This window comes from Oncorhynchus tshawytscha, linkage group LG15 (assembly GCF_018296145.1).
Source record: "Oncorhynchus tshawytscha isolate Ot180627B linkage group LG15, Otsh_v2.0, whole genome shotgun sequence".
Taxonomy (NCBI): domain Eukaryota; kingdom Metazoa; phylum Chordata; class Actinopteri; order Salmoniformes; family Salmonidae; genus Oncorhynchus; species Oncorhynchus tshawytscha.
The window spans coordinates 22,513,349-22,526,551 of NC_056443.1; the positions used below are offsets into that span (position 1 = coordinate 22,513,349).

At 44.1% G+C, this 13,203-nt stretch overlaps 1 protein-coding gene across 12 annotated transcripts in view; it reads right to left on the reverse strand.

Annotated features, from left to right (window-relative positions):
• LOC112232768 (adhesion G protein-coupled receptor L3-like) overlaps positions 1 to 13,203 on the reverse strand; it is a 328,717-nt gene that overhangs the window by 106,597 nt on the left and 208,917 nt on the right. For all 12 annotated transcript variants that reach the window (XM_042298323.1, XM_042298322.1, XM_042298314.1 and 9 more), the window contains 2 exons: positions 6,878 to 7,228; positions 2,070 to 2,173 (listed from right to left, as the gene is read on the reverse strand). In XM_042298323.1, the coding sequence (XP_042154257.1) occupies positions 2,070 to 2,173; positions 6,878 to 7,228 (455 nt within the window). The remainder of the gene's footprint in view (positions 1 to 2,069; positions 2,174 to 6,877; positions 7,229 to 13,203) is intronic.

Sequence of the window (13,203 nt, forward strand, 5' to 3'; positions counted from 1 at the left end):
TTACCTCTCGCTCCCTCTCTCTTTACCGCTCGCTCTCTACCTCTCGCTCTCTCTCTTTACCTCTCGCTCTCTCTCTCTCTTTACCTCTCGCTCTCTCTCTCTTTTACCTCTCGCTCTCTCTCTCTCTTTACCTCTCGCTCTCTCTCTCTCTTTACCTCTCGCTCTCTCTCTCTCTTTACCTCTCGCTCTCTCTCTCTCTTTACCTCTCGCTCTCTCTCTCTCTTTACCTCTCGCTCTCTCTCTCTCTTTACCTCTCGCTCTCTCTCTCTTTACCTCTCGCTCTCTCTTTACCTCCCTCTCTCTTTACCTCCCTCTCTCTTTACCTCCCTCCCTCTCCCTCTCTTTACCTCCCTCTCTGACTCCCTTTCACTCTCTCTTTACCTCCCTCTCTACCTCCCTCTCTAGCTTTACCTCCCTCTCTCTCTTTACCTCCCTCTCTCTTTACCTCCCTCCCTCTCCCTCTCTTTACCTCCCTCTCCATTTACCTCCCTCTCTCCCTCTCTTTACCTCCCTCTCTATTTACCTCTCTCCCTTCTTTACCTACCTCCCTCTCTCCCTCTCTCTCTTTACCTCTCGCTCCCTCTCTCTTTACCGCTCGCTCTCTCTCTCTTTACCTCTCGCTCTCTCTCTCTTTTTTACCTCTCGCTCTCTCTCTCTCTTTACCTCTCGCTCTCTCTCTTTCTTTACCTCTCGCTCTCTCTCTCTCTTTACCTCTCGCTCTCTCTCTCTCTTTACCTCTCGCTCTCTCTCTCTTTTACCTCTCGCTCTCTCTCTCTCTTTACCTCTCGCTCTCTCTCTCTCTTTACCTCTCGCTCTCTCTCTCTTTACCTCTCGCTCTCTCTCTCTTTTTACCTCTCGCTCTCTCTCTCTCTCTCTTTACCCCTCTCGCTCTCTCTCTTTACCCCTCTCGCTCTCTTTCTCTCTCTCTCTTTTACCTCTCGCTCTCTCTCTTTACCTCTCGCTCTCTCTCTTTACCTCTCGCTCTCTCTTTTACCTCTCGCTCTCTCTCTTTACCTCTCGCTCTCTCTCTTTACCTCTCGCTCTCTCTCTTTACCTCTCGCTCTCTCTTTACCTCTCGCTCTCTCTCTTTACCTCTCGCTCTCTTTTTACCTCTCGCTCTCTCTCTTTACCTCTTACTCTTTACTCTCGCTCGCTCTCTTTTACCTCTCGCTCTCTCTCTACACCTCTCGCTCTCTCTCTACACCTCTCGCTCTCTCTCTACACCTCTCGCTCTCTCTCTACACCTCTCGCTCTCTCTCTACACCTCTCGCTCTCTCTTTACCTCTCGCTCTCTCTTTACCTCTCGCTCTCTCTCTACCTCCCTCGCTCTCTCCCTCTCCCTCTTCACCTCCCTCTCTCTCTCCCTCTTTACCTCCCTCTCTCTCTCTCTCCCTCTTTACCACCCTCTCTCTCTCCCTCTTTACCACCCTCTCTCTCTTTACCTCAGCCACCTGTGAATCCATATCCACAAAGCACTGTTTGGTTAAGGGGCTGCGATTTGCCGCTCTGGAGTGGATTATAAGTGTTATTGCCCGCATGCCTCAGGCTCCTGCGAGTTTTTTGAGATCCGATGCATTTCATAAACAGGGATAGTGATGCTACTAGTACTACTAGTGCTACTGCTGTAGCTGCAATAACCACATATTCTGTGAGTGCCTCTCCATTATAGATTTAAACACAGAATGCGTGGAGCTCTTTGAGTAACTCTTGTCCGGGAAATGAGATAGACCCCTCTGGGCCTAAAGAAAATGGCACAATTGGGTAGTGGGTGTATTGGCCAACATTGTGAACTCAATGCAGTAGGGAGGAAAGTGTTCTAAGACATCTGCTTTCAACTGTGGTTCTTGGGTCTATAGTGAGTGGACATTAATTGACTATGTTCTTCTCAGCAGCGACAAAGAAAACCAGTGGAACACAGTGGCCCTGTCCTAGAGGATGGGAGGATGGGCGTCGTATCCCCTTGGTCGAAGAAGTTTCCATTGTTGCCAAGTGAACAAGTGTGAATTGCCAAGCGCGAAGTGTGTGTCAATGCGCGAGTGTGCGTGCGTCTGTAAGTAGGGACTCATTACCTTCTGGGTGATGACATTGACCCACGGGGACGTACAGTTGCTGAGGTCGGGCCCTTGGGGGTCCCAGTATCCTTCGGGCCCCATACACAGATACATGGCCACGCCTGTGGAAGAAAACAACACTCAGAGTTAGAGGCAATAGAGCATATATCAAAGCTATCCCTGGAGATTAACGCTATGCTACCAATGACAATTACCATGTTGGTAAGAAAACAAAAGGTTGGTCCCCTGAACGTATGTCTGGAGGGGGAGAGTTGAGGGCAGAATTGGGGTTCAACACTAATCTGAAGACCATGCTTCAGTTACCCAACAGTCCCCCAGGGTAAAAAAAAACGATTCCACTGTGAGACACGTGCTTCGAAATGACTGTTTCTCGCAACTGCTTTGTCTGTATTTTAATTATTCATCCTCATACAATCTGTTGGTGTTTGTCCGTATGAATGTGCATGTCACGACTTTGCCCCCGAAATATCAATTTCCCAATCAAACTACCATGTCCTTAAAACCAATTCAACTTAATGTTAAAATACATATATTTGGGGATGTTAAAAATGAATGTAATCGACTGGTTTTATCATCTACACATTAAATTAAATCATCTACATGTTAAATTAAGTCATCTACATGTTAAATTAAGTCATCTATGTGTCAAATTAAGTCATTTATTTTTGTGGTAGCACTTCAGGGCCTACAGAGGTATATTGGATAGTGTGTGAATCTAGTAATTAAGAGTCAGCGCACCTCCGCGTGTGTTAAACGGGTGCGACAGTTGAACCCCTGGCAAAAATACACCAAACTGTGTTCCAATTAAGTCGGAAATCCTGGAGTTCGTTACGAAAGGTCAATTAATGCTGCCTGAGGGAGACGACTGGTACTGACGGGGATGTGGAGCGACGTGTGTGTGTGTGTGGCCTTTGGGTCACACAGGGCTTCTGAAAAAGGGTCCGTTAAAAATGGGACTACGCCAGTGCTTTTACTAACTCTGCGTATAAGCGGTGATTGCGTCTATATAAACTCACACTCCCCTATGGGCCCTAGTCAAAAGTAGTGCACTATGAAGGGAATAGGGTGCCATTTGGGATGCACAGCATTTTAAAGGGGTACAGATAGAGGAAAACAGGACAAGTCCATGTGGGCTATGCCATTGATAGTGTTTATATTCAATCTGTGTATAAACTGCAATTGGGTATTTTTCTTAAACTATCAACTCCATGACTGGGGAAGAAAAACACTAGTCTCCAATTGGTACATGTCCATGTGATATAGAGAGGAGGGGGAGACAGACTGCTAACATTAACTGATATCAACTTTGACTGACACACAATTTCCTTCCCAGTCCTCCTTGGACTTCCTAACGTTTGATGGGTTTATCAGATAGGCCTCAACCTGACAGAGTGAGAGATAAAGATGGAGAGACAACAATAGAGTGAGAGAGACAGAGGGAGAAAAAGACAGAAAAGATGGAGAGAGGGAGAGAATGTTGGAGAGAAAGAGATATGGTAGGGATTCAAGGAACTTTCAAAGACAGCCTGTGAGGAAACTCAAAGCCATCCTCTACTTCGGTGGTTGTGTGTCCCTCTTGTTGTGCCGTACGCCAGAGGCGTTCGTGAGGCCACGCCGCGGGGACTGGTGTCGCCAGGTAATGATGAAAAGGCGGCGAGAGACAAGACCGTCCCCAAACCTGGTTGCAATACTTCTGGGCTTGTGATCAAAAAGTATCTTAAAAATAGTAGCGCTGATCTAGGATCAGGACCCACTCCTTTCCATATAATCTTATTCATTATGATCTAAACAGCAAAACTGACCCTATTTCAGCACTTCAATGTTGATACTTTGTGAATACGGGCCCTGAGCAGCACTGGGACACAACCACTGACACCCTTGCCAACGTGGGCGCCATGTTACAACACAAATCTTCTAATACATTGATACGGATTCTAATGGCAACATTCACATGCATTTCTTCCATCTCTCTTTGATATCACTCTCTCCATGTAGATCAATGCTTACTATTGACTTCAAAACTATTTCACTTAACATCAGAGGCGCTTGACCTTCTTGGATCTTAATATGTTGGTATCCATTCATTTTGACCTGAGCTGATACCAGTTGGCACAGGAGGAGACGAAGAAACGAGTGACGTGGCGCCTTACGAACTACAGTAAGCGCCTGGTCCTCGTTAACCTCTTGAGCTTATGGCTCAATACTGCCCCCGTTGGAGGAAGTGCGTGCCCATAGTAAACTGAAAATATTTTTTCCAAAATTGCTAATATATGCATATAATAATAATTATTGAATAGAAAACACTCTAAAGTTTCTAAAACCGTTTAAATTATGTCTGTATGTAAAGCAGAACTCTCAGGGCAGCCTTTCTCCCAAACTCTCTTGTCAAGAGAAAAGTTGGGTCAACTTTGACGTCATCGCCCCCACCCTTCCCAGGCAGCTACCGATCTGGGAACAGTATGTATTTGTTCAGCGCGATGTCTGCTTTCAATTGGCACGTTCATTGTTTGAATTTCGCGCTCCCTCATCCTTTGGCGGGCGAAAATGCCCGGTTCACTCTCACATACATGCACTCTATTGCGCGCGGCCGATTTGGGGAACGTTCTTTTCCAATAGACACCAGTTGAAGCCGGTTCGTTTGTTCGCGATGATCATTGTTTTACATGATAAAAACATCATTTTGCTCGATTCTGCACTTAGTTTGACCAGTTTAGTCAACATATAATATGTAATTTTGAAGTTTGATTGCGCAAGAGTGCGGGACCAGAAGGAGCAGAAGTTATTTTGGGTGCATTTCAGCTGAAGCTGTTAGCATATGCTAATACAAAGACGCACAACTTGAAACCAAACGATGTATTGGGTAAGTATGACTCCTTCTACGTCTTCTGATCGAAGAACATCAAAGGTAAGGGAATATTTATGTGGTTATTTTGGGTTTCTGTGGACTCCAAACGTAGAGGAGACACTGCTAATATCTGAGCGCCGACTCATAGCATAGACTAGTGAACGAATTCTGTAACGTTAAAAATAAATGTAACACAGCGGTTGTATTAAGAAGAAGTGTATCTTTGTAACTATATGTAGAACATGTATATTTAGTCATGTTTATTGCTTGTTATCTGACGTTATCTGTCCGAGCTATCATAATTTCTCCGGACATTTTGAGTAGCATTTTTGAAATGTCGTCATTGTAAACAGAGATTTATGGATATTAATGGCATATTATTGAAAAAAAAAAATGTACTGTGTAACATGTAATATTACTGTCATCTGATGAAGATTTTCAAAAGGTTAGTGAATTATTTATTTTTTAATCCTACTTTTAAATTTTATATTTTCTGGGACAAAATGGCCGCCGCTTGCATTTTGTTTCGGTGGTGGTCTAATATAAATGTGTGCTATGTTTTCGCCGTAAAACATTTTAGAAATCTGACTTGCTGGGTAGATGAACAAGGTGTTTATCTTTCATTTGAGCTATTGGACTTGTGTAGGTGTGGAGGTTAAATATGTCTAAGAATATTTTTCACATTTTGCGTTATGCTAATGAGCTTGAGCCGTAGTCACGATCCCGGATCCGGGATGGGTAGCATCAAGAGGTTAAAGAGCACACACACAATAACACTTTAGTGTTAATTAATTTGTTTCCTGGGATTGAAGAAGCGTAGGGGAGGATTCCTCGTCTTGGTTCCATACGTCCTGTACCGTTGCCATCTTTAGCTTCTCTACTCTCAGCGAGTCGAACATAAGGCATGGGAGGATACATACAAACAACAGAACATTCCTGTAAATAACCTTCAGGAAAACATTCAGGGAAACATTCAGGCGAGCCAAACGTCACACTTCAATATGCTTTCAGAATGAGTTGAATATTGGTAGCCGTACAGAGTTGAGAAAATCAACGGCAGAATGTGTTTGACGACAAATTACGGGGAAACTGAAGGAGGGGGGTTGGGGGGTTCAGGATTAATTGAGTTAACTGCATGACTACGTTTGGAAATTCACCCCCAGTGAGAAAGATCAGATTTAAGGGGAAAGCTCTGTCTTTTATCATCAGCTTCATTCCTGGGGGGCCAATTCAGGAGCGCGCAGAGGATTCTGGTTTGTCTCTGAGGGCCAGACTCATGGCCATTGGCATCCTTATCCATAATGTTCAATATTCCATACAGTGGGTTCAGTTGGTAAAAGCATGGCGATAGAAAGGTTGTGGGTTTGATTCCCGCAGGGATAACTAATCCATGTTGGCGATACTTCAGACATACGTTGCCTGTACTACACAGTGCTTTAAGCAGTTGTTTGATGTCATAATTCACGTAAACATATGCAACACATATGACAATTAAACTGACATGTTTGTTGCACTGTCAGATAATTCAACCCCGGATAGTGAGTTGCTATATTTGACAACTACCAACTGTACACGACCATGGCCTAGGCCTATAGTGGTCTATGTACTTTTACCAGGTCACAGTGAATATGTAATTTCAGACGCAGGGTAGCAGGTTGACGTTTATTGTCATGAATCTTGTCCTGGAGGCAGAACTGAGCGATTTCCGCTAGATGGGCAAAGTCAAAATTGGCTATATCATAAAAATGAATGAAAACAAAAAATGACATTTTGGTCTTAACTTAAGGTTAGAGTTAAGCATTAGGGCTAGCATTCTGGTTAAGGTTAGATTGATTTTACAACTTTGTGGGTGTGCTAGCTAGTCACCATTCTGCAGAGACGCCTCCAGGTCAAGATTCATGACAATAAATGCCATCTTGCTGCAGGCTAACCACAGTATTAAGTAGAACAAACCCATTACCTATTGTTCCAGTTGGGCATGGTTGCCTGGCCACCAGTCCCTGTCTGGTCTTGGGCCAGGACACGTCTGACATGATCATGGGGTTACAGTACTCAATGCCGACGTTGGGGAGCTTGGAGGACGGGGACGACCTTGTGTTGCCCTCTGGGATATTGCCCTCTGCTGGCGGCAATGGCGGCGGCAGAGTAGTCGAGGTGGTGCGCGGTCGCTGGGCAACGGGGGTCGTCGCAGAGGCCCTGGTGGTTGTGGTGGAGCTGGTTGTTGGCGTGGTCGTCATGGAAACCGTCGCCGGGCGCGTTGTAGTCCGCGTTGTCGTGGTATCCATAAAAACGATCACAGACGATGACGATTCTGTAGCAAGAGAGATGAAAGAAAGAGAATCAGTAAACCGAGAGAAAAAAGTTGCGGGAGAAATAACAGCCTTCAAAATGGAATAGGGATAGAGAAAGAGAAAAAAATAGATTCTGAGCAATGTATTTTCTTTGTTTATTCAGTCACACTACATTTATGTCTGAGAGGCTAATTTATTTCAGGGTCAGCGCAAAAACACTCAATCGTTCCTATCTCCAGTATCAGTTTAGGAGGAGATAGTTCAAACTGGATCAATTGGATCTGGCATGTGTGGCTTGGTTGTGCAGGCTCAGTTTCTACTGAGGAGCTGGCAGACTCCCACAGCTAGGAACTCCCACAGCTAAGTACACAGGCATCCATTTCCAGCTGTGTGTGTGACTGTATGTGCGCGACTGCCTCTGATACAGTTGTTGCAGACCCCTTGTGTTGTTGTGGAGGCTTCTGTCACCCATGATGGACCATCTCATCCTAAATCGAGGACTACACTCCTCGGTATCAGATGGATGAAGCTACAGCAGCACTGGACTGGCCTGAGGCTGCAGAGGAAACTTGGTGCTCTGCACTGGGCTGACCACTTTGTCTCCCATTCCATGTACCAGAATGTTTCCACTGGTGAGGACATGCTCACCTTTACTGTTAAGGTGAGGCTGCAAGTTCTACCAACAAAATACAACCTTATACTCTGGTACCCTGAAAACCATGATCCCTTCTGTATTTTACACTCTGAGTTAAATGTAATGGAGTCTGTTGTAGATGTTGTTAATGGTTGCCGTTCATACAAAGACTTAGGGTACATGGCCTTCAGATTGCAGGCCTGCCTAAGAGTGGTGCATAACAACTGACTAGGTACCCTAATGCAGGAGGCTAGCTGTGTGGAGGAGAAGGTGTTTCAGCCGTTATGGAGGAGACTATCTGTGTGGAGGAGAAGGTACTGCTGTGTTTCAGCCGTTATGGAGGAGACTAGCTGTGTGGAGGAGAAGGTGTTTCAGCCGTTATGGAGGAGACTAGCTGTGTGGAGAAAGTACTGCTGTGTTTCAGCCGTTATGGAGGAGACTAGCTGTGTGGAGGAGAATGTACTGCTGTGTTTCAGCCATTATGGAGGAGACTAGCTGTGTGGAGGAGAAGGTACTGCTGTGTTGCAGCTGTTATGGGGGAGCCTAGCTGTGTGGAGGAGAAGGTACTACTGTGTTTCAGCCGTTATGGGGGAGCCTAGCTGTGAGGAGAAGGTACTACTGTGTTTCAGCCGTTATGGGGGAGCCTAGCTGTGAGGAGGAGAAGGTACTACTGTGTTTCAGCCATTACGGAGGAGCCTAGCTGTGTGGAGGAGAAGGTGCTTTTTGTTTCATTAAGTGTCCTTGCATCAACAACCTTTAAAAATCATTTATGATGTAATGTGACTTGTGGATTCAAAAAAGTATTTAAAATGTGTATGTGTACATACCAAGCATTTCTGCATAACAAGTCAATAACAGAATTGTAGCTGTGTGATTCCAGGAGGGGGAGGAGGAAGACAATGGTGTCGTAAATATGACATTGTTTTTCTTTGTCTCCCCGCGAAGCGGATTAGTGATGTTTGGGTTCAACCCGCAGTCCCTGTGGTTATATCTGTGGGGAAGTCGGGTTTAGAGTCATGAAATATTGTGTGGATGAAGGTCAGGCGGGTGCCAGGTGGGTTGAATAAAGAGAAAACAATACATACAAAAATGTAGAAATGTATAGTTTGTTTATTTATTTATAGGTTACATTGATGTTTCATTATTTTTAGGCTATCTGGCATTAGTGTGTAAGCCTATAAGCTTAAGGGCCTAAGTGTACGCATGCCAAACAGCCTACACGCTAATCGCCAAATGCTTTTGGGAATGGGCAGAAAAAGTGCATGTCAATCTACAGAGGCAAAAAGGACAATGTCGGTGTTTTTCAATAAAAGAAAAGCTGCGAAATGGAGAGTTTAAAATAAAGATAAGGGAGGGCCAGTAATGTTTGCTCCGCAAAAGAAGCAGAGATGACAGAAAACTTTACTGATGTCAACTATACTGAACAAAAATATAAAACGCAACATGCTAAAATATCAAAGATTTGACTGAGTTACAGTTCATATGACGAAATCTGTCCAAACAAAAAAAGCCCTAATCTATGGATTTGGTTGGTCCTAGTCAGTCCCTGGATGGGAGACCAGATGCTGCTGGAAGTGGTGTTGGAGGGCCAGTAAGAGGCACTCTTTCCTCTGGTCTAAAACATATCCCAATGCCCCAGGGCAGTGATTGGGGACACTGCCCTGTGTAGGGTGCCGTCTTTCGGATGGGACATTAAATAGGTGTCCTGACTCTCTGAGGTCATTAAAGATCCCATGGCACTTATCGTAAGAGTAGGGGTGTTAACCCCGGTGTCCTGGCTAAATTCCCAATCTGGCCCTCAAACCATCACGGTCACCTAATTAATCCCCAGTTTACAATTGGCTCAATCATCCCCCTCCTCTCCCCTGTAACTATTCCCCAGGTCATTGCTGTAAAAGAGAATGTGTTCTCAGTCAACTTACCTGGTAAAATAACAGATAAATAAAAAATAAATAAAAATGTCACATGACTGGGAAAGCAGATATGCATTTGTTGGTCACAGATACTTAAAAAAAAGGCCTTACAATGGGCCTCAGGATCTCCTCACGGTATTTCTGTGCATTCAAATCGCCATCGATAAAATGCAATTGTGTTTGTTGTCCGTAGCTTTTGCCTGCCGATACCATAACCACACTGCCACCATGGGGCACTCTGTTCACAACGTTGACATCAGCAAACCCCTTGCCAACACGACCCAATACACATGGTCTGCATTTGAGACCTGTTGGTTGTCCTGCCACATTTTCTAAAACGATGCTTGGCTTATGGTAGAAAAAATGAACATGGCAACAGCTCTGGTGGACATTCCCGGCAGTCAGCATGCCAATTGTGCACTCCCTCAAACTTGAGAAATCTGTGGAAATGTGTTGAGTGACAAAACTGCACATTTTAGATTGACATTGTCCCCAGCACAAGGTGCACCTGTGTAATTATCATGTTGTTTAATTAGCTTCTTGATATGCCACACCTGTCAGGTGGATGGATTATCTTGGCAAATGAGAAATGTTCACCAACAGGGATAAAAACAAATTTGTACACAACATTTGAAAGAAATATTTGTGGGTATGGAAAGTTTCTGGGATCTTTTATTTTAGTTCAAGAAACATGGGACCAACACTTTACATGTTGCGTTTATATTTTCTTTCTGTGAAGATTGAAGCATTAATTTCATTCTATCGTTTTAGGAAACACAAACCCACACTGCTCTTATCAGTTTTACTGTTCTTTATTAAGCTTTACGTATTGTCCTCAAGGCCTTTGTCAAAGCTTTTGTCGATTTTGTTGAATATTGTCGATTTATGACATTCTGGTGAGCAAGGGTTTATTTAATCTTCTAGGGCAACATAATCACAGAAGATATGCTGCATGTATCTAATTATAGACAAGTTGACGAACAAATAGTCTACCAAAATGGCGGAAATTATAAGCAGAAACATTTAGGCAAAAGAAAATCCTGCACCCCGACAACAAATCATCACAAAGTCGGGCAGTTATGGATGGGTTATTAGTAATTGCAGGTGTGGGTGACCAAACAGCTGACCTGTACACCACAAGCACAGACACACATTAAAGATTGTCTTATGATTTTGTTTCCCTGAGGTCTTGGGTTAAGGGTTTGATTCTACACACAGCCCCTCCCCCCCCACTTACACCTTAGCTATCACAAAGGCAAACACACCGTAGGCAGATCTACAAACACACACCCCTACCCCCACCACACACACACAAACAAACACACCCCCCTACATCATTACAATCCCCCATGATATGCTCATCAATCATTTCAGCTAAAGCCCACCTCCACTCTCCTCCCTCCCCTGCTCTCCCTGATTGCATTTATAAACAAGCATCTTATGACTGTGTGGTCTAAGCTTAGCTGTAAATGGTTAGGGCCAGGATGGAAAGGTCAGGCCTCATAACACTCCAGCAAACAGTGGGAGAGGGCAGGCAAATCAATGACCACACACACACACACACACACACACACACACACACACACACACACACACACACACACACACACACACACACACACACACACACACACACACACACACACACACAGAGGAAGACAACAATAACACACACTTCCTCTTATAAAGGGAGCTGTCCCTTTAACTCTCACCTCTGTGGCCATTATCTTGTGTCTTAGTGGGCCCCAGGATATAGGAGGTAGAACCCTAGGGAAACCTAGCTCTCTGGAGAATAGAGGTTAGTTCCCATATCCACTCTGATGCGGCAATCCATTCCAAATGCAATCATGAAACAGGCGTTTGCTCGTCTACAAATAGTTAAGTGCAGCAAAAGTGACAAGCATGATCGACGATGCTGATACCATCCTACAATAAAGGGGGATAATACAGGATGAAAACAGGGTCCTTTGTGTGGCCTGGCTGGTCTAGCGGTAATGCTGCTGCCTCTGGCACAACTGTCTACAGTGACAACCTACTACCATTTGACACAATCTCTCTGCATCGTTTCCCACTGCCATCCTCTCTCTCTCTGTTCCATAAAGTTCGAAAATACCTTAAAAAGTAAATGAAGTAGTACAGGGGCTTTTGTGTAAGTGTGAAGCATGTTACATTGACAATGTGTAAGCCTATGGTAGTGGTATTTATATCCAGCCTGGAGGTCCAGAGGTCTGGACTACTGCTGCTTTTCTGTTCTACCTGATAATTAACACCCACCTGGTGTCCCAGGTCTAAATAAGTCCTTGATTAAAGGGTAAGAATTACAAATCAGCAGTGAAACACATTCAGTGGCATTCAACAACAAACAAAAGTATCCCGCTATTTGAGTAAATATCTTTTTTTTCTTTCTAGTGGTAAAAAAAAACAGTTTCAAGGCTTTATTCTCTCCAACAAACAGTGTGTTTAAGTGTTTTTAAGATCCCTAGGTATCCGTCTACTGCTGTGGGGCTACTCCATCAATAAAGACTACCTTGACAAGCATCCTATTTAATCAAACTAACAGGAGGCACAGAGGCATCGTTTTCCCTAATCGTAATGAACATTTAATGACGCCCTATAGCACTTTTGCCTGCTCACAAAACATACGTGCACATCATACTTAAACGTATACAGCCACTGTTAATAACACACATTGTGTACATGTGCACCCGCCCACACACCCACCCTAATGTGTCACATAACGCTCTTCTTCTACCCGCCAATCAAAAGAGAACGAAGGCAGAAAGAGGTCTAACGTGTCTCCCTTCGTCAAAGACTTTAGCATCGCCATCAGCAATGACAGCAACGCGTTAACGTTCATCTGTGCTACAATGCACAACGGCTCCTTGCCTCCTTTCCGTAGAAATCATCACATGGAGTGATGGAGGGGAACATATCCCAGAGCACAACGTTACATCTACCTCACTTGTTCATGACGCTTTCTATTTATTCATCCATTTTTAAAGGGATAGCGATGAGCATCTCTCTATGGTTATGTCCCAAATGGCATTCTATTCCCTATATAGTGCAGAACTTTTAACCAGAGCCCTATAGGCCTACAGTGCCTTCAGAAAGCATCCATACCCCTAGACTTACTCTACATTTAGAAAATTTAATTAAAATATTAAAATCACCCATCTACACACAATAGCCCAATTTGAAAATATTTTAGCACATTTTTTGAAAGTGAAATTCCAAAACAGCTCATTTACATATGTATTCACACACCTTTGCTATGAAACTCCAAATTGAGCTCAGGTGCATCCAATTTCCTTTGATCATCCTTGAGATGTCACTACAACTTGACTGGAGGGCACTTCCGGCCAATTCAATTGTTTGGACATGTCTATATAAGGTCGCACAGTCGACAGTGCATGTCAGAGCAGAAACTATACCATGAAGTCTAAGGAAC